This window comes from Lagenorhynchus albirostris, chromosome 9 (genome assembly GCF_949774975.1).
Source record: "Lagenorhynchus albirostris chromosome 9, mLagAlb1.1, whole genome shotgun sequence".
In the NCBI taxonomy this organism is placed as follows: domain Eukaryota; kingdom Metazoa; phylum Chordata; class Mammalia; order Artiodactyla; family Delphinidae; genus Lagenorhynchus; species Lagenorhynchus albirostris.
Genome location: NC_083103.1, coordinates 95,103,747 through 95,123,564, shown reverse-complemented (window position 1 = coordinate 95,123,564; position 19,818 = coordinate 95,103,747). Strand labels below are relative to the sequence as shown.

At 55.3% G+C, this 19,818-nt stretch overlaps 2 protein-coding genes across 4 annotated transcripts; both read right to left on the bottom strand.

Moving 5' to 3' along the window:
• Nucleotides 1–259: 259 nt before the first annotated feature.
• On the bottom strand, nt 260–5,186 carry NHERF4 (NHERF family PDZ scaffold protein 4). 2 transcript variants are annotated; one of them, XM_060160580.1, is made up of 9 exons: nt 4,163–5,186; nt 3,621–3,832; nt 3,162–3,351; nt 2,935–3,071; nt 2,469–2,673; nt 2,048–2,244; nt 1,729–1,947; nt 1,380–1,580; nt 260–1,124 (listed from the first exon to the last, which is right to left on the bottom strand). In XM_060160580.1, exons 1-9 carry the CDS (start codon nt 4,275–4,277, stop codon nt 1,095–1,097), a joined length of 1,506 nt encoding a protein of 501 aa, XP_060016563.1. In that variant the 5' UTR covers nt 4,278–5,186; the 3' UTR covers nt 260–1,094. The 2 variants fall into 2 exon arrangements, with proteins under 2 accessions (XP_060016563.1, XP_060016562.1); XM_060160579.1 differs by having other exon boundaries at nt 4,393–5,186.
• A 104-nt stretch (nt 5,187–5,290) lies between these two features.
• Nucleotides 5,291–19,510, bottom strand: NLRX1 (NLR family member X1). 2 transcript variants are annotated; one of them, XM_060160577.1, is made up of 10 exons: nt 19,446–19,510; nt 17,631–17,758; nt 17,009–17,078; nt 16,450–16,538; nt 15,321–15,940; nt 13,741–14,556; nt 7,838–8,433; nt 7,509–7,595; nt 6,468–6,719; nt 5,291–6,154 (listed from the first exon to the last, which is right to left on the bottom strand). In XM_060160577.1, the coding sequence occupies exons 2-10, from the start codon at nt 17,698–17,700 to the stop codon at nt 5,833–5,835; spliced, it is 2,922 nt and encodes a 973-aa protein (XP_060016560.1). In that variant the 5' UTR covers nt 17,701–17,758; nt 19,446–19,510; the 3' UTR covers nt 5,291–5,832. The 2 variants fall into 2 exon arrangements, with proteins under 2 accessions (XP_060016560.1, XP_060016561.1); XM_060160578.1 differs by having other exon boundaries at nt 19,350–19,490.
• Between the last annotated feature and the right edge of the window lie 308 nt (nt 19,511–19,818).

Below are 19,818 nucleotides of genomic sequence, written 5' to 3'. Positions count from 1 at the left end.
GGTTTCCCACACCAAGTAATTCTCCGTAGACACAATTTAACTTTTGTGTTACAATTTAACTCAATTCCGACACAGTCTACCTGGAGGTATCATCGGATCCCGCAGGTTAAGGGTTCTGTCCCACAGACTGCCCTCGACCTCCAATACCAATCTCGAGTGCAGAGATTGTGCTTCTGACCTACTAGCTATAATCAGAGGTTCCCACAACCCCCTCCTTGGGTTCAATCATTTGCTAGAGTGATTGAACTCAGGGAAACAGTTTAGTTACTAGATTACCAGTTTATTATAAAGAAGACAACTCAGGAACAGCCAGATGGAAGAGATAAACCGGGCGAGGTATGACCATGGAAGCTTCACGCCCTTTCCAGGTGTGCCACCCTCCCAGCACCTGCACGTGTTCAGCAACACGGAAAGCTCTCTGAAACTGTCCTTTTGGGTTTCTATGGAGGCTTCATTATGTAGGCAAGATCCATTGAACACTGGTGATTAATTCAACCTCCAGTCCCTCTCCCCTCCCAGGAGGTTGAGGGTAGCGGTGGAGGTGGGGCACTGAAAGTTCCAAACCTCTAATCACATGACTGGTTCCCCTGGAAACCAGTGCCCCATTCTCAGGTGCTTTTCAAGAGTCACCTCATTAACAAAACTAGGTGTAGTTGAAAGGGGCTTATTGTCAAAAACAGAAGACAGCTTTCTCTCTCTTACTACTTAGGAAATTCCAAGCATTTTAGGAGCTCTGTGCCAGGAAAGGGTATGAAGGCCACACATATATTTCTTGTTATAAATCACAAAATCATACCACTCAACTCACGCAGATCTTCATCCTTGGGGCACAGCTCCCAAAGATCCCATGTGACTTCCTTTGGAATCAAAGGGGAGAATCCCTCATGGGCCCACCTGAGGCCTCTGGCCACACCCTCTTCTAGGATGTGGGCCCATGGGAAGGGAGGGAGGCCAAGAACTATCCTGTGATGGAGGTATCCGGAGTCCTAGAGCTGCAGCTTCTGGTTTAAAGAGAGCATCTCAGCTCCCACCACCTCAGGCTGGAGAGTGGAGACAGGAAAGCTTGGGCAGATCTGTGCCAGGCATAGGGGGTGCTACAGTAGATCTGAGGCTACAGCCCAGTCCTAAGCAGAGAAAGAAGGGAAGAGGTCATTCAGAGACCAGAAGAGTTCCCTTTCCCTGTGCCCCCCCACCTCACTGGGATGCCCAGGAATGGGGCTTCTTCCCTGGGTCCTTCTGTCCCCACGTACCATGGCCTAAAGTCCCAACCTGAGTGCCCCACCCTACTTCACCCTGCAGCTTCCCGCTCTGCCCTCTGCTCTGGCTCCCCTCTGTCCTCTTCTGGCTGACTCACAGTCCATCTGTCTCTTCTTCCTCACCTCTCCAGACCCTGGGGGAATCCAGGCTTCCAAGCTCTGCTGAGATCTGGCCGCCAGCTTCAGGCATAGGGGTGGCTCCACCTCAGCCAGCTGCTGAAGTCTTTCCAGGTCATTCTCTCCGCCCATGGGATTCCCGTTCACCTCCAGAATCACATCTCCCATTTGCAGTCCTGCCCGGGCAGCTGAGCCTCCTAGGGTCACCTGGTGGAATGGGGTGGGGGGGGATGTAGAGCTCGGAACACCACGGAAAAGTCTGCTGGGTGTACTGAGGCTCTGGGAGGGAAGCAGAGGAAGGCTTGTCAAGAGGCAAATGATTGAAAAGATCCAAGGTCCCTGGGGCAGCAGTCACCTGGGAGATGAAGAGATGAGGCCCACTGGCCACACAGCTGAGTCGGAAGCCATAGCCACCGCCAGGCCCAGGGTACAGGCAGCACTGGCGGAAGCCGCGTGGGACGGTTGTGTCTTCAACTGGTGGGTCCCTGGTCTCAACCAGAGAGGCTGAGCAGGTATCCTGGGGAGAGTCAGGAGCCTCTGTGCTCTCCAAGAAGAGAAGTGGGGACAAGCGAACCTGGAAAAGAGGAAGATAGGACAAACCATGCTGCTTGTTCCCCCACCCGAGCCCTGCTCTCTTCCTGCCCTCTCTCTAGCCCCCGCCCCTCAGCTCGCACCATGTTGAAGAAGCGGTCAGCCTCGGGGTCGACGACGATGAGCGAGACGCAGGAGCCCTGCGCCCGGATCTTGGACACTGTCTCTTCATGGCCCAGCCCTTCCACGCTCTCCCCAGCCACAGCCACCAGCCGGTCCCCAGCCTGCATCCCGGCCTTCTCTGCTGGCAGTCCTGGGTCCACCTCCCACAGGAACTGACCTGGGATGCAGACATCCTCACTGCTCCTTCCCCACTGACCCCCAGTGCCGGCCCAGGCCACCGTATGCACACCGGGGGACTGACCCAGGGCTACACAAGAGGAGGAGGCCCGGGCTGGGGTTCAGCCAGGGCCACCACTTGTGTGCACTGAGAGGTGTATATATACACTTGTGTGCCCACCCCAAGGCCCACCTTCCCTCCCTGCCCCCAGGGCTCTCACTCACCGAGCCGACCGTCAAGGCCCTTCTCCTCTCGGAGCACGAACCCGAAGCCCTGGGGCCCCTTCTCTAGATGCAGACAGCGGGGCTTGGTGGGCAGTGCCCAGCCCTCTGCCAGCGGTGCAGCCAGGGGCATTCCCAGCTGGCGACACTGTTCCTCCACCTCTGGCCCTGCCACCAGCAGGGTCACCTGCTTGCCACTCTGCCAAAGCTGTGGGGACCCAGCAGGGCATCAGCGTCAACCACCTGGGTAGGGAGGGCAGAGGCAGGCGCCTCCTCACAGCCCCTCTTCCCAGGCCCAGGAATGAGGCACTAGGGAAGGGAGGGGAGGGCCCAGCACAGAGTGTAAAGGGAAGGATGGTGACAGGTACAAGGTCAGATCAGGCGATTAGGCGTGTGGAGGAGGAGTCTGCTTCCAGAGGCAGGGACCAGGCCCGAGGGGTGAGGACGGATGGGAAACAGGCAGTCATACCTGCTTGCTGAGTTGGGTATGCGTGAACTTCTCCACGCTGACCCCATCCACTTCCAGCAGCCGGGCCCCAGGGGGCACTCCTGCCTGCTCAGCTGCTCCTCCAGTGCTCAGCACTAACCAGAAAGGACCCCGATGTCCTGGAAGCACAAACAGGAAGTTCCTGCCTGCTGCCTGCCCAGAGCAGGGCTGAGAGCCCCCTCCTGAGCCCTCCCGAGCTCCAAGCTCACCTTGGGTGATACTGAAGCCAAAGCCGCCCTCGTCTTTCACTATGTGGCACAGCCGAGGCCGGACCCCTCGGCCGAGCGTGGGACAGAGGTGGGCGTCGTTTCCCCGCTGAGCTCGGGCCACCTCACGCACGTGCTGCGCCAACACCGTCAGCAGTACCCGAGGACCGCTGGCCCGGATGCGGCGTATCACCTGAACGGTGGGCACACGGAGCAGGCTTGGGCTGGCCCCTCTTGCCAGCTTCCCCTCCCTGGAAGCTACACTTTTCACCATGGGAACCAGCTCTCTGGAGACCTTCACGCAACCATTTGGGCCTGGGCGTCCCTAAGTTCTGGGAGATGGGGGAGGTTGAGGCTTGGGTCCTGCCCCCATATACCCAGGGAGGTGACCAACCGGCTTCTGTCTCCCTGAGGTGCTATAGAATGTTCTCCTGTACCACAGGGGTCCCAGCCCAACCTCACCACTGAATAGTCTTCATGTTCCACGACATGGTTGTTCACCCCCAGGATACAGTCTCCTTCCCGAAGACCCTGGCGCTGGGCAGAGGTGCCTGGGTCCACCCTGCACACCACATGCCCAGCCCTGCCCCGCTGCTGCTGCAAGTGGAAGCCAAAACTCCTGCCCTCCTCTCTGTTGAGCAGATAGAAGCGAGGTCGTTCCAGGCTCCAGAGATCTGGAAGGGGAGGTGGGCAGCAGAAAAGGGGGAGGAGAGGGGACATGACCCAAGTACAAGTCACCTTGTGTCTGGCAGACCCTGCCCCTGTGATAGAACACCAGACAGGCTTCTGCCCAGTTAGGTATTGGGCAGGGGGACTGAACACGGACCAGGCAGAGTGGCGGGGACAGGAAATGCCTGGCCCCCTTCCACCTCCACGTGGGTACTCCCACCAAGGCTGTTATCAGAGGGAGACAGAGTGAGTGGTTACCAAGGAGACGGGAAGCTGTGTGGAGCCCTGGTGGCTCTGGGGAAAGGAAACGGTTGCCCCAAGTGGTGGGGGGTTACCAGAGGGCTCGTGGTCTTCAGCCAGGGAGAGCACAGGATTATCAATGCCCAGTTTGGGGTTAAACTCAAACTTCCTGCAAGGAAGCAAGTCAAGCAGGTAGGAGAAAACTGACATCCGGACTTGGGTCCCAGGCTCGCCTTGAGGTGCTAATGGCTAATGGCAGCTGAAGAGCTTCCCCACCTTCAATCCCTCCTCCCCTTGCCCCAGTCCTTCACAGCACAGCACTTACGGGGCCAAGGAAGCTGTGTCCTGAAGATCTGCTGGGAAAAGAAGGGGTGAGGGGAGGAGAGGCACATTCTGCCCCCCCGAGACTCCTCTTCCATGGTCGTTAACTGAAAGGACTTCGGGGAACCCCCAAATTCAGGACTCGCTCCAAAAGGGTCTTCCCTTCCCCTTCCTTCCCCTCCCCGGCCAAGGCCTCCTGATATGCACGGAAGTCCGAGCATATCAGTACAGGGCGTGGGCCAGTAAGGCAGACACATCCAACCACTCACCTCTCCCCTCCTGACTTCCAGTCTACTTGCCTCAGGGCTCCAAGCCCCAGTACCAAGTGTGTCCTGGTCCCAAAGCCTTCCAATCTGCCCTCTGCCCTAAAGCCCCCCGCAGAGGATTTCTCCTGGCCTCTTACCTGCAGCTGCCTGCATGGTTGGATCAGCGAGCCAGGCTCAGGGCAGGGACAAGGTCCATCGAAACCAGCTGGCCCTCCCACCTACCCCGCCACGTCCCGCCTCCTCCAAGACGCTGCCTTAGAAGCGGTCGGTAATGGTTAACGGGAGGAGAGTCTTGTCCTCTGGGGAAGTGTGTCTGTCCCTCCTGCCCTATTCTCGAGCCCCGACTTTCTCAGGAGACTCTGCTGCCATCCCAGTTCCCCCTCCGCGCGAGAAAGGTCACTGTAATTGCTGGGCACTGTAATTCCAAGCCTGGAATAAGAGTGTGAGAAGGGGGACAGGAGCCCTATGGCCCAACATGGCCTACCTCCATGCTGACATCTTGTTCTTGCACCACCCTCAGGGCCTCTGAAACTAGTGCCCAAGAAACATCTGCAACAGAAAGTGGTCAGTGGTTTAACCAGAATGACCCAGAACAGTACCCTTTCTTGAAAGCAACAGGCAAAAAAGACTCCACAGTAGTTGGAAGACACAGCTCTTTAATAGCAGCAAGTCAGCACCCACGCCCCTAGGGGCCACCGAGCTTGGGTACCATTGTGAAGGGGAAACAAGGGTGAGGACACAGCACCAGTGAGAGAGGAAAGTGGCTGCTGGCATCCTGGGTGTCCCAGGGTGTCCCCAGAAAGCATAAAGGCAGGACGCGGAGGCCCTCCAACACATCTGGCTGGCAAGGCCCCTGGCAAGGCCGACAAAAGAAGTGTGCCCCCAGGTGGCACAGTCCAAGAGGAGATTGGTGGTGGCGCTACAGGACAAGGTGGGGCCACCAAAACGCCACATCTTTCAGTCCTTCTAGCCGAAGGGAGGGGAAGCGTGTTCCACGACCCTGAAAACCCCAGACTTGGAAGCACTGGTTGGACGGGCCCCAGGAGAGCAACTGGCACAGCTGTGCCCATTCCTTTGCCTCCAGCCCTGAAGGGATCTTTCTGGAAGCGGTAGTGCAAGCTAGGAGGCCACAGACAGAAGCGGCTTGGGGCCAGGGGACACACACTGCTGCCACTGTCTCAGCTTCCAGGGCCTCCCAGCTGCTCCAGGAGGGCCCTGACCTCGCCCTCCACTCGAAGCAGCTGGGCTTTGCGCCAAGGATTAAGGGTGGCTCCTCGGTTATCTTCCAGATCCCGCAGCAGAAGCTCCAGGTGGCGCCGGACCCGGCCCCGATCCCAGCTGTTGAGGTTCCGCTGGACTTCACCCAGGATCACTGACCAGTACTCGGACACTGCTGTCCCCTCTGTCAGCGACACCACGACCCGGGCACCGCCCTCAGTGGTGCTCCCCAGGTCCCGCAGGGCCTGGCGGCACTCTGAGCTCAGCTCGTTGAAGTAGAGGCTAGCAGGAGAGAGAACAGTAGATGCTGTTCAGCTCTGAGAAGAAGGGGCAGAGGGTGGGTGGACAGAGAGTAAGCGGTCTCATAACAGTTCCCCTGCTTGTGAAATGCAACGGGGTAAGTGTTTGCAATAAGCCAGAGATGGAGGGTGGTGGCCACTGGGAGGCAGGGATGACGCTAGAATTCAGTGGGACCAGGGTCAATAGAAATGGGGCCACTAGGACCCTAGGAGAAATGGTGGTGGAGAATCAGGGCAGGGGAAGGGCCAGTCACCAAGGGGTGGGTGGGGAGATGGGAGTGGAGGGCAAGACTCACTGCAGCAGCTCCAGGGAAGGGTGCTCCCGGGCAGCCTTGGCTAAGGCCAGGGCCGCTGTGTCGCCAGCGCCGTTGTAGGCCACATTCAGCTCCTGTAGCTGCTGGTTACGGTCTAGCTGGGCAGCCAGCAGCTCCAGGCCCTCATCCCCAAGGCCCGTGTGCAGCAGAGACAGGTGTTTCAGCGAGGTGTTTCCCGCCAGCCCCTCTACCAGCAGGGCCACACCCGCCGCCGTCAGCGGGTTGTTGGACAGCCTAGGGCCACAAGCACCCCAAGGTTATGAGGGCCCCTAGCAGATGCCCTGTGCTAAGCACTGGGACTTGGGCCAAAACGGTGCACCGCTCGGGGCAGAGACCAGCCTGGACGCAGAGAAATGCAGGCCCAGGTAAAGAGAATGGAGAAACGGGGGTGAGGCTCACCGTAGAGGAGGGAGGGTGGGGTGGAAGCCGGCTTCTCCCTCCCCTCCTCCCGCCTTCCGTTCTCCTTTGAGACTCCCCTCTTCCCTCTCCCCTTCCTCCTTACCATTTTCCTTCTTGCTCCTTTTTTCCCCCCCTTCCAGCCCCTGCTTCATCCTCCCTTCCTGTTTCCCCATGCCCCTCTCCCTCCCTCCTCATTTACCTCCCCTTCCTCCAACCCAAAATCAGGAACCCAGCGTCTGGGTTGCTAGTAAATCAGTCAACACTTTGGGAGCATCTATTGAGTGCCCAGCGTCATGGTCATCCTTGTGAGGCGACAGGGAAAATCCTGGGAGCGAATCAGTGGCGTCGTTACCAGGTAACCAGCTGGGTGTTATTCCACCTCCCACCCCAGGCTGCTTTTAGCCACGCAAGAGGCTTTTTTAGCACCAATTTATGGCTGGTGGCATCTTTCCCCCTGCTTGGCTGCTTGTACTAGACGTCGTGGGGTGGGGAGTAGGTCAAGGTCTACACTCCCGCCTTCTTTACTACAGCATGGTGCGCCTGTTCCAGGCATGTTGGGAGGTGGGGAGCTCACCCTTGACCTTAGCTGGCCAGCAGGATGGAGCCCCCTCCCAGGGCACTCACCGCAGGGTGGTAACTTGGCACTGGTCATGCAGCAGCAAGTCTCGGAGGTCCCTGCAGGCCTCGGGGCCCAGGCTGTTGAGTTGCAAGCTGCAGCAGAAGGTGGGCAGAGAGGAGGTGAGAAACCAAGGAAGGAGTTCGGCATGGAGCCTGCCCACCCACCGGGCCCCTCCCTCACCATCCTGCCTCTTGTAGTCCACAGCTGTGTCCCCTTGGGTAGCTCTTGTCACCTCCACCCGTACCAGATCTCACCCCAGCCCCTGGTCCTTCCTCACTCCCTTTGCTTTCCCAAGCACCTTCTCTTCCACGCGTGCACGAGGACAGGGCCTCACCCCAGCTTCCGGGCACGCAGGAAGACAGGCCTGAGCGTGCGCAGCCCGGCAGGATCCAGTTGGCAGGAGGCGCAGTTCACCTCGTCCAGGGCGTGCCTTCCACTGCCCAGTACAGCTCCCACCACCACGCACTTGAGGGGTGTCATGCGCACGCCCGCCAGGTTGAGCTGGCGCAGGGAGCTGAGCACCTCGGCAGAGAAGCGCTGATTCTGGAACTCATAGTGGAAGAAGAGGTGGTCAAGGAGCTCCGAGGGGGGCAGCACCTGCCGGCCCAGCTTGCCCAGCTTCTTCTTGATGGCCTGGGCATTCTCCAGGGCATCCAGGGTCTTGATGGGGCAGCCAAGCTGAGCCAGCACTACCCGGTTATGGGCAGAGAGAAGCCCGCCCATGAACATGGGGAAAAGCTCAAAGACCTCATCCTCTGTGGGCTCGTCCGAGCGGCACCGGGGGCCCTCCACACCCAGGATACTGGCACCCATCTGGTCCAGGACGTCGTCATTGTAGTAGTCCTCCTCTCGGAACATCTCCAGCACCATGGCCTGGGCCACTGTCTCACGGCTCTTACCTACCACACGCCCGAACACACGTGGAACCACCTGGAAGAGAAGCAGGGTGAGGGCGCTGCAGCCTACTGCGTGCTGTTCAGCCTTCTGGCCTAAGCTTAAGGTGCAGTCTTCCTGACTGCTCCAGCTTGGTGATCTCCCTTAAACTTGAGCACGACTCGTCTGATCATACTATTCCCCCTGCTGCAGCACCTTCCGTGGCTCCCCACTGCCCATGTGGAATATAAAACTTGGCGTAATTTGGCCCCAATGTGACCTTTCCGGCGTCACCTCTCAACACTCGTCTCACGTACTCCAGACACTGGGAAATTCTTTCTTTTTCCCAAACACCCCGTACATTTTCAAGCCCAAGCGCGGTGGGAAGGAGTTAGCATATATTATGCATTCAGCTTGGTACCGGGCTAGATGGTTTAAATACATCATCATCTTCAACACCATCATCGTCATCACAGCAGCGATGACGGATGCTGCTCCTACTGCTTCAGACCCTGCACGATTCGGCCTCATGAAATAAAATTCATATTTTAAGGAAAGACAAGAAAAATTTAAACATGAAATTTTTCTCTGCCCATTTGGGCCTCCTCCCTCCCCTCCAGTGTGCATGGTGCATCTGCACTATGCATTTAACTAGACCTCCCCCATGGCAGAAATACCCGCTCAATCATAAAGATCACTTTTTCGCCTTCTGGCGCCAGCCACGTAACTCCTTAGAAGATAACATTCCTTTCTCAATCCTGTAAGGAGTCACAGTGACCCACCACTCGCCTTGTATATGCAGACATCTTCGGTGAACTTTATGTACAATGCCAATATATCATTTTCCTTAAAGATAGAGATTGGTGCAAAACAGACTGCTCAGAGACCTGAGGAGATACTGGGCCTCACCTTGTGGAAGATCTTAGCTTCAATACTTACTTATGATCCTATTAATACTACTAGCTATATTACTTGTATTTGCCTATTTTATAAGATTGCTGTTTCTTGCATTACCAAATGTGTGACTGAGTCTCAGATAAAATTAACGATGAGGGGCTTCCCTGGTGGTGCAGTGGTTGAGAGTCCGCCTGCCGATGCAGGGGACACGGGTTCGTGCCCCGATCCGGGAAGATCCCACATGCCGCGGAGCGGCTGGGCCCGTGAGCCATGGCCGCTGAGCCTGCGCGTCCGGAGCCTGTGCTCCACAACGGGAGAGGCCACAACAGTGAGAGGCCCGCGTACCACACACACAAAAAAATTAACGATGATTAGGTGACTTGAAACAATCGATCAAATATATAGTTCTATAAGATGAATGACTGTAATAGTGTAACTCTAGATAAGGGAAGAAACAACAAGAGGGAACCGTTCCTTGGATCACAACGGACTAGTAAGAGGTCCAGAGGATTTTGGCTACTGTTAATAGGGTCTAGTCTACTAATAGCACATTGAGTGACCTATCGGTGAAATCCTTGCCTGACCTGGGAATGAGCATTCCTAGTGCTGTGGAACAAATAGGTCACGAAATGCCTCCCAAACCTTGGTTGAAACTAAGACTGAAAGGGAAGGGATTGTAAAATAAAGAATGTCGCCCACCACCCAATTCTACGAAGTCAAGTCATCAGCCACTGCAGTCACTGGCTACAACAACCTTGAAAGGAATTCAGGGCGAAGATGAGGATAAGGTACTGTGTGCTTTGGGAAAACTGACAGAACTGGTCCTTCGATATTTCAGGAGAAATTTTTACGAACCCGGATTCTTGCATCTTTCCATACTTAGAAAAGCACTAAAACCATTAACTGAGATGTCTGTTCCTCGTGACTAGGTGCAATTTTCTACTGCGATGTGTGTTTGATTACACATACCCCCGTTGCCAAAATCACATATATTGAATATGTTGGCCTCCCTCTTTATGTCTTTGGAATAGTTCTCAAAACTCTCTGAGAGACTGTCTCCTGGGTTATAATCCTCAGATTGGCTTGAATTAAAATTTCCATTTCTTTCTTAGATGTGTTAGGGAACCGTTGACTAAAACCACCCGCCTTGGCCAGGCACGATGATGACCACTTGCATGAGTTGTCTCACAACAGGAGTTCCCAATAAGGAACATGGTGCTGCTGTCAAAAACTAGAGAATTCAGGAGGGGCCAAAAAGAGGGAGGAGATGCCAGCCCCATAATATTGTCCTACCAACCTCCCAGAATCCTTGGTGCTGGAATCCATCTTGGCTGAGACACGCGTGCCACCAGGAAGGACCTTGAGTCAGACTAAATAGGGGCCAAGCAAGATGAATGGGCAGAGACAACCCAGAAACTAACCCCATTACCATAAAACCTGCGACTACAAGCCACGTGGCAGAGCAGTTCTCCTGGGCTCCCTTACACCACTGCTCTCTGCCTGGGCGGCCCTTCCCAATAAAGTCTTTTGCTTTGTCAGTACGTGTGTCTCCTCAGACTATTGATTTCCGAGTGTTACACAAGCACTTGCTCTCAGGGACATCCCTGGCGGTGCAGTGGTTAAGAATCCACCTGCCAATGCAGGGGACACGGGTTCGAGCCCTGGTCCGGGAAGATCCCACATACTGCGAAGCAACTAAGCTCGTGCACCACAACTACTGAGCCTGCCCTCTAGAGCCCGCGAGCCACAGCTACTGAAGCTCGCGCACCTAGAGCCCGTGCTCTGCAACAAGAGAAGCCACTGCAATGAGAAGCCCGCTACACCGCAACGAAGAGTAGCCCCCGCTCACTGCAACTACAGAAAGCCCGCACACAGAAACAAAGACCCAATGCAGCCTAAATAAATAAATAAGTTTATTTTTTTTAAAAAAAAAAAAACAGCTCGCTCTCAGGCCCTGGAAGGGGTCCCCCTTCTGGCAACAGATGAACTATTGATCAATTTTTCATTGACAGGCCCCTGTCAGCCCTGGCGCCTTCATGACAGCCTCTCACCCTCGCTCACTCTGCTGTCCTCTCGGCTTCTCTCTCTCTCTCTTTTTTGTTTTTTGACAGTGCCAAGGTTGTTCCTCCTTCAGAGCTGTGCCCTCTTCCTGGAGTGTTCCCCCCACACCCAGTTCTTCTGGCTAATCCTCCAGGGATCAGATTAAAAGCCCTTCCTGCAGAGAGGCTTTACTTATCCCCCCAAACCAGGTCCCCCCTCCCCCCTTACACACTTCCATAGCACCTGGAACTTTGTTTTCCAGGCACTTCCCAGAAATTTTAATCCCATGGTTATGTTGACATGTTTATGTTGAGACTGTATGATCAGAAAAGGCAGAAACCTGGGGTCCTGTTGCTTTTTCCTCCGAATCTAACACATTGCCTGGCACTCAATATTTGTTGAAGAACTGAATGTTTGGGAGCTGCCATCCTTGCAATGGTTCTGAAAGGAAAGGAGAGGTCCATTCCTCTGGCAGGAGCCACCAGGTTGTTTTGTGGCACCTCCTCTCATGTGTTTTCTTCACTTTTTACAGGCGAGGTTCCCACCATGGAGGTTATAGTGCCCCTCCCCCAATAAGCATCTGGAGACAAGACACAAAAACTGTCACTCTGGGAAAATGAAACAATAGGCTCATAAAGAAACAGATGGGACCCATCCTCTGCTAGGCAACCCTCCCTCCGAGAGGGCTTAGGGGTGTGGTGTCCCCTTAAGTAACTGAGTGGCTTTCTGAATCCTGTCAGGAGACCACAGCCTCTCACTGCAATCCAGATGATGCAAGCAGATCCTCAAAGAGGTGGGTGGCCTCAGCAATGGCCATTACCTCCCTGCCTGAGGCAATGGTGTAAGAAGGGATGGGCTGCCTGAGACTGTTTTTGTGTTTAACAAACAATTAAATAGCGCTTACTATGTGCCAGGTCCTGCAGATGAAGACATTTAATCCTCATATGGGGCCAATGATATAGATTCTATTATTATCTATTATTATTCATTTAACAGATAAGGACCTTGGGGCACAGAGAGGTTAAGTAACTTGTACAAGGTCACACAGCTAGTAAGTGGCAGAGCCTGGATGTGAACCAGGTAGCTGCGTTACAGAATCCCTGTTTTTAACCCTGAGGCTTTGCTGCCTATAAAAAGGAAAACTTGTTAAAATGTTGTCAGCTCACCAGGGCTCTGCTTCCCCAAGACCGATTACTGAAACATTTCTAAAGAGAACCAGGGTTACCTAGCAAGGCGCCATAGCTTCCTAGAAATATCCATAGCACATCAATAAAGTTTGGCGGAAAGGGCACAGGATTCAGAAACACAAAACCTGCACTCAGATCCCAGTCATTCTCCTTACTATCTGAGTGACCTTGGTCAAGTTACTTAGCCTCTGTGAGCGCCAGTTTCCTCATCTATAAAAGGGATCATAGGGCTTCCCTGGTGGTGCAGTGGTTAAGAATCCGCCTGCCAACGCAGGAGACATGGGTTCGAGCCCTGGTCCGGGAAGATCCCACATGCCGCGGAGCAACTAAGCCCGTGCGCCACAACTACTGAGCCTGCGCTCTAGAGCCCGAGAGCTACAACTACTGAGCCCACGTGCCACAACTACTGAAGCCCATGTACCTAGAGCCCGTGCTCCACAAGAAGAAAAGCCAGCACAACAAGCAGTCCAAGCACCACAACAAAGAGTAACCCCACCTCGTCGCAACTAGAGAAAAGCCCACGCGCAGCAACAAAGACCCAATGCAGCCAAAAATAAATAATTTTTTTAAAAAAAGGGATCATAATTATATTTCATTTACAAGGCACCCGGCAGACATCAGCCGAAAGTGGCTACTTCTTCCCATCAAAAACTTAGTACATCCGCCCTGCTCACAGCACAGTCCTCAGGCCTGTAATTTGGTTTCTGGAGCAGACCTGCACCCAGGATGGACCGTCCTAAGCCAATTACCAATGCCATTTATCCTCCTGGTATAAATGAATAAAACGGCATCTGCTTTATAAACCTGCCTCTGGTGATTAAGTTAGGATGAGACATCACTCCCAGAGTCTAATCACCTCTGAGGAACAGATACAATTGGGTTTCTGGACCTGCAAAACACAGGACAGACCCTGGACAGTAGTGACCCCTGCCGCCCAGCAACAAAGACTAGGAGGAGAGAGGCAAAAAACAAAAAAAAAACAAAAACCTATCCTTAGAGTTATGGGATTGTTACGAAAGTCTCTGCACCCTTAGATTCCCCTCCAAGCCTTTCCCAGCCTGCGGCTTCTCTCTCCCCCTTCCTTATGACCCATTCCCACTAAAAGCCAGACTGCCCAAATCTGAAACAGAGCCAAGAAGAGGATTCATGGTCATGCAGGAAGAAGGAGTTTCCTTCTGGGCAGGAGCAAGAGTGAACGAGGAGGATGGGAGCCGGCAGCCTGGGATCCTAGGGCTGTTACCTTGAGCAGGTTGAATAGCAGGGGCAGGGCCCGCAGGGGCAGCAGCTTGGCCATGATGCCCAGGACCAGGCTGACATCCTCCCCGACACGGCTCACAAGCTCGGCCACTTCCTTGCCCACTCGCTGCAGAGTCGTCTTCCGCAAACCCAGCACAATGTAGAGGGCAGCCAGGTATTCCTGCATGGCGGGCACAGTGAACACGAAGGTACCCAGGTGCCCTGGCTCAACGCACGGGGCCAGAAAAAACCTCAGGGCATCCCGGCGGAACACATGCAGCAGCTGAAACTCCTCTTCCGTCTGGATGCCAGCTTCCAGGCAGCCACGGACATCCTCTTCAGAGAAGTACGTCTTGCGGGAGGACACCCCCTCGTAGGCCAACTTGCCCATGGTTCGGGCTGCATAGGCCATCAGGGACAACTTGGAGGGGTCAGTGCTGTCCAGCATCTCCCCACTGAAGTTTAGATGCAGGAAGCTGGTGTAGATGCTCGTGAGGGTCTGGCCAGCTGGTGTGGGAGCGTGCAGGAAGTGCAGGGTGGCACAGACAAGCCAGCAATAGGAGGGCAGGAAGCAGGCAGTGGCGATCTGGTGGTGCCCCTCCAGGTTCCGGGAGAGCATCTGCACCAGGTGGTCACGCTGAGCCGGCGTGGCTGAGAACCCCCCAGCTCCGTGCCCGCAGTCTGGCTGTTTGAAGCGGAGCTGGAAGTAGAGCTTCTGTAGGTTGGTATCGGAGAAGCCACAGATCTCGCCATAGCGGTCCACATACTTGCTGGGGATGCGGCCAATGGCAGAGGGCCGGGTGGTCACCAGAATGCTGGCCTGGGAAGAGCATGGTTGAGAGTTAAGAAAGACCCTTGTGGGCTTCCCTGGTGGCTCAGTGGTTAAGAATCCGCCTGCCAATGCAGGGGACACGGGTTCGAGCCCTGGTCCGGGAAGATCTCACATGCCGCGGAGCAAGTAAGCCCGTGAGTCACAACTTCTGAGCCTGCGCTCTAGAGCCCGCGAGCCACAACTACTGAGCCCACGTGCCGCAACTACTGAAGCCCGTGCGCCTAGAGCCCGTTCTCTGCAACAAGAGAAGCCACCGCAATGAGAAGCCCGCGCACCGCAACGAAGAGTAGCCCCCACTCGCCGCAACTTGAGAAACCTGTGCACAGCAACGAAGACCCAACGCAGCCAAAAAATAAATAAGATAAACAAATTCATAAAAAAGAAAAAAAAGACCCTTGTGTCCTGATTGCCTCACTTGCCAGGGAGTCCCTGAAGACTGAGTGTTCAAGGATGAAGATAATGACGACCACAGTAGTTATAACTCACACTTACTGAGCACCCACTATGATCCAGGGCGCTGTGCTAAGCACTTCATAGGCAGTATCTCATTTGTTCAGTACAACTCAAGGAGAGAAGGAAACAGAAGCCTGGAGAAGTTACTGACTTGCTCAGTCCCACGGCTTGGAAGTGGAGAGGCAGGATTTGAACTAACCCAGAGCCTACGTTCCTACCCATTAAGCATGCGGACTCAGGACACGAAAATCCTGAGGGGGCAAATTGGGGACAGTGGAGGTAGAGCAGGGTGCACTCACCTCGGGCAACATGTATTTGCGTAGCAGGTTGACGATGATGGCAGCTGGAGCCTCTGACTCCTCCGGGTCACTGCAAAGCCCTGTGCCTGCCAACCGGAAATCAAGGTTGAGGTGCTCCAAGCCGTGGAGCACAAAGAGCAGGCAGGAACCAGCAGCGGCCATCAGAGGCAGAATCTCCTTCAGGGGTGTGTAGCGCTGGGCCACAAGTTGGCACAAGGAGGCCGGCGCAGGGCCCAGGGATGACAGGTCCTCGCAGGAGAAGGGGATCAGCAGCTTGAAGGCTGGCAGCCGCCCGTAACACCAGTCCAGGACCATCTTGCGCACCAGAGTGCTCTTGCCTGTGCCCACTGTCCCGTAGAGCACCACCGTCTGCACGCGGCGCCCACAGGCATCTGGGTCAAAGAGCTGAGACAGGGCCAGTGGGGGGAGCCCAGCAGAGGGTGGCTGATGCTCCAGGGCCAGCTCAGCCAGTGGGCGAAGCAGCTCATCAGGGGTGCTCTCGCGGATCACAGGGTCTACGTGGACCGTGTCTAGTGCAAAGGTTGGGCCGAACTGGCGCTCTTCCCTGGGCAGCCGGCTGAACCACTCGGCCAGGTTCTGGCGGTGCCGCTGGATAGCTTCTGGATGGGAAGGCAAAGGGAATATGTCAGGGAGAGGGGCTGAGAAATGCAGGAGCTTAAGGAGGTGGTAGGGTCAGGCTGCAGGGTCAAGACACAGCACCAGGAGATGCCAGGACCTACAGTGGTGCTGAACACACAGGACTCCCTCAGACTGTCCAGAAAGTTTGGACCCCTGTGGCAGAAAGTGGGAAGCCATGGAACGAGTGAGGGTGAGTCTGGGCTGACTGGCTGTATGATTATCCATGTGTGATCTTCACCTGACCGCTAGAGGCAGTGTGTTGAAGGTAGGAATGTTATATCCCTCCCAGTAGGAAGGGATACATGGGCAGATGGATAATGGGGCCAGGGAGAGTGGGTCCACTAATGGATGATTGTAATGGATCCTCTATACCTCCTTCCTGCTTGTTTCTCTCTCCAAGCCCTTCTTCCCCACGCTCCCTGAACCCACCCCCACACTGGGAGCCCAGCAGCCCCTCTCCTCAGGCTGACTGAGGAGCCAGTCCCTTTACCAGCTGCAGCGATGCCCTGGAACAACTGTCCGTGCCTCCCTGATGGGGGACCACTGCCCGCTGAGCTTCCGTGATGGCGTATAAAGGCCCTGTGAGCAAGGAAAAGGGATGAGCTGGGGCTTGGCTACTGGGCTCAGGCTCTGCACAGGCTCAGAGTCCAGGCCTGCCTGGACTGATGAACTGCTGGCTTCCTGAGATCCAGGTCTGACTCTGGACAACCAAGTCCAGAGCCTCATCTGACTCTCATACCCTTCCCAGGGCCTGAGGTCTTGCCCCTACCCCTCCAGTCCCCCACTGCTGACTGCCTGCCTGGAACTCAGACTGACCACTGCCAGACTCCACCCACTTCCCACCGGTCCTCCCTCTGGCTGACCACTGTGACTTGTACTGTGGATGATATAAGCTAACTTCCCCTTAGGCCTGGTAGCTGAGTCTGTACCCTCTCCAGCCCCGGAAAACCAACTCTCCCCAGGAGATCAAGCTCTCTCCAAGTCCTGACCCTTCCCAGGCTACTCTGCTGTGCCCAGATGTGTCCTAAGGTATGACACTGAGGCCTCACCTCGGGGGCCCAAGGGGGCGCTCCCCTTTAAGGGGCCAACTCCAGTGGATCAGGAAGGGGATCCGTTCATCTACAGAGAGAAAGCAGAAGGAAGAAACAGCATCCAGAATTCACCCACATTAGCTCAACAATACACAGACCCCACATCTACATCAAAGCCCCATCATTTGCTCTCATAGCATCATGTACTGCCCCTTTGTAGCAGTCATTATGAAATTTTATATTTCATCATGTAATTATTTGATTAACATTCATTCACACACTCACCCCCATTCCTCCATGAGAGCAGGGATCACATCTGTTTCGGTTCACAAGTACCTACTTAGAACTTAGCATGGGGTCTGGCATGTAGCAGGCACTCAATAAATACTCATTGAATGCAAAATGAAATCAGACAAGTGTTCCTGGACTTATGTAGCTACAGGGACACTCAAAGATCATCTTAGTTTAGGATGGGAAAAAGGAAGCTCAGGGAGGTACGGTGACTTGTCCAAGGCCAACAGCTAGTAAATCACGGAGCTGGGACTAGCATGCCTGGTGTCTGGATCCCTTCTCTCTTGGAGGTGCCAGCTGGACTCTGGAAAGGGAGAAGTGGCAACAGAAACCCCTGCTTCCTGCTCACCTGCTGGCTGGAGTACTCTTCCCAGACCAGGGCCCCAAGAGGCCCTAGGCAAATGGCAGCCCCACCTCATGGCAGGAGAGAAGGTCAGGGCCTGGGGGACTGAGCACACCACCTTCTATCCTGTTCCGCTGCAGGAAGAATGGTGTGAATGGACCCCACACACCCCCACTTTCCCACCCCACCTCTCATGCAGGCCAAGGGAGGCCCTTCCTCCTCAGGAGCACATCAGCCTTTCCTTAAATGCCAGCATCGCCAAGGCCCTGGCCTGGCTTTCACACCTCTCTCCTCTACATTCCCCACCTGAGTGATCCTACCACCCACTGGTTCTCCCCTGAGGCTTCACGATCACCTTTCTCCTGAATTCCAGCCTAGTGAACTGTTTATTTAGGTGTCCTTTACTTTGCTTGGCTGCCAGCACGCTCCTATGAGTCCTGTGTTCATTTTCAGTGGCTTTTCTGAGCCAACGTTTTCCAGTAACAATCATCTATTCTCCTCTGAAGTTTTTCCCTAGCTATCAGGTCCTTTTAGCTGAGTTTTAATGGTTTGATCATTTTATCTTCTCTGTGACTTTTACGTAACCTGCCTTTGAGGCTGGCATAAATTATAGATAAATGAATGAATGACTTCCTATTTGATATCCCCATATGGACATCCTGCCAGTGCTTCAAGCCGCACGCTCGCGGAACTGAACTCAGCATCCCTCCTCCCCTTCCAGTTACTTTACTGCAAATCTTCCCAATCACGTGATTTCTACTCGAAATCTGACCTCTTTGTCTTCAAATCCTTCCCCCCTCCTCCACTTGTCTTCAAATCCTTCCCCCCTCCTTCACACAGTGGAAACAGCCCTGCCAGTTCCTCATCCCAGTACTTTGCCAGCCTGTTCCTATTGCATAATCCCTACCACCCTGTGCTAACTTAGACCCTCCTCCTCCTTAGTGGCCTCTGCCTTCAGTCTCATTCCATTCCCATCCCTGATCCCAGACACCAATCGCCTCCCTAAAATCCTAGGTTATGTAGCGTCCAAACACCTGGCCCACACCAGCTATTTTCCTGAGTTTCCCCCTGACCCGTACCTCGCCGGCCAGGCTTACTGAATTCTTGCTCCCACTTCCCTAACTTTGTTCATACTCTTTCATCAGCTTGGAATGACCTTTCTCCCCTGTCAGAATCCTACCCAATCTTTTCAGAACCTGGTCAAAGGTCCTCTCTCCTGGGAAGTCTTTCCTGATCCCTCTGAGCTCCCTTAAATGAAGCATACAGCTATCTGGCACCTGGTCTCCACTGAGATGTGACTCCTTACGGGCAGAGCACACTTAGGGAGAATTGGGTGCATTGGGCCCTATTGCCAGCAGGGCCAACCAGTGGAGGCGCAGCCTAGGGCTCAGACCAGGAGTCCCGGCGTCGGGGGCGGGAGTATAGAAGGGTTAAGAGACGGCCCTGGAAGGCTGGAAAAGCTTGGGGAAACTAGCTCAGTGGGATAAAATCAGTTGCAGGGCCTCTGACTCAAGATGGGACTGGCGGTGGGGATGGGGGCATGAGGCCAATTGTCGGAAGATCACCGCTGGTCTCCAGGGCAGTGAGAAAAGGAGAGGGCACAGCAGGAAAGGTACGGGGTCTGTGCTCGCACAGGTCCAGAGCTCCTCCTCTTAAACTGGGTCCCAGCTTTCCTAGTTCTAGTTGGTTTCAGAGCCCAAGAGTAAAGCCCGCCTTAATGCCCACCTCTCAGAGCACCGGCTGCGCCCCACGCGTCCCCAGCCGCCAGCTCCTAGTGGCACTAGCCCAGCACCGCCCCGCCCCTGCTACTTAGACCTTTACCGCCGCTGCCCAGGCCCGGGAGCCGGTCGCCGCCAGAGTCTCCCGCTTGCTCCCAGAGGCCCCGGCGCGCGCGGCGCTTCCTGCACGCACCGCCCGCCTGCGCGGAGCCCTGCCAGCCCTGGCATCCGGCCCGGCAGCGGGCAAGCGCGAGCACGACCCCAGGCGCTCCGAGCCGCCGGGTCCTGGGAGGAGGGAGATGGCGAGAGGGGCTAGTGTCCCGGAGAGCAGGCCCGGGGCGGGGACTTCTTCGCCATCTGTCTCTCCTCCCCGCACCCTCGGTGGTACAGCCCTCCATCCAGGCGGGCCCTGCCTCGGGGACTGCCCTCTGCAGGTCACTGAGCGCCAATTCCATCGCATTACTCACCCAGGCAGG

Excerpts from the sequence above, each read along its gene's own strand:
- NHERF4 (XM_060160579.1), bottom strand. The coding sequence starts at position 4,645 with ATGTGTCTGCCTTACTGGCCCACGCCCTGTACTGATATGCTCGGACTT. Across the intron at positions 2,245-2,468 it reads GGGCCTTGACGGTCGGCTCG|GTCAGTTCCTGTGGGAGGTG; the intron begins GTGAGTGAGAGC and ends TCTGCATCCCAG. Across the intron at positions 1,125-1,379 it reads TTCCCCCAGGGTCTGGAGAG|GACTGGGCTGTAGCCTCAGA; the intron begins GTGAGGAAGAAG and ends TTCTCTGCTTAG.
- NLRX1 (XM_060160577.1), bottom strand. The coding sequence starts at position 17,700 with ATGAGGTGGGGCTGCCATTTGCCTAGGGCCTCTTGGGGCCCTGGTCTG. Across the intron at positions 17,079-17,630 it reads AAGAGTACTCCAGCCAGCAG|ATGAACGGATCCCCTTCCTG; the intron begins GTGAGCAGGAAG and ends TTCTCTCTGTAG. Across the intron at positions 15,941-16,449 it reads CCAGGGCATCGCTGCAGCTG|AAGCTATCCAGCGGCACCGC; the intron begins GTAAAGGGACTG and ends CTTCCCATCCAG.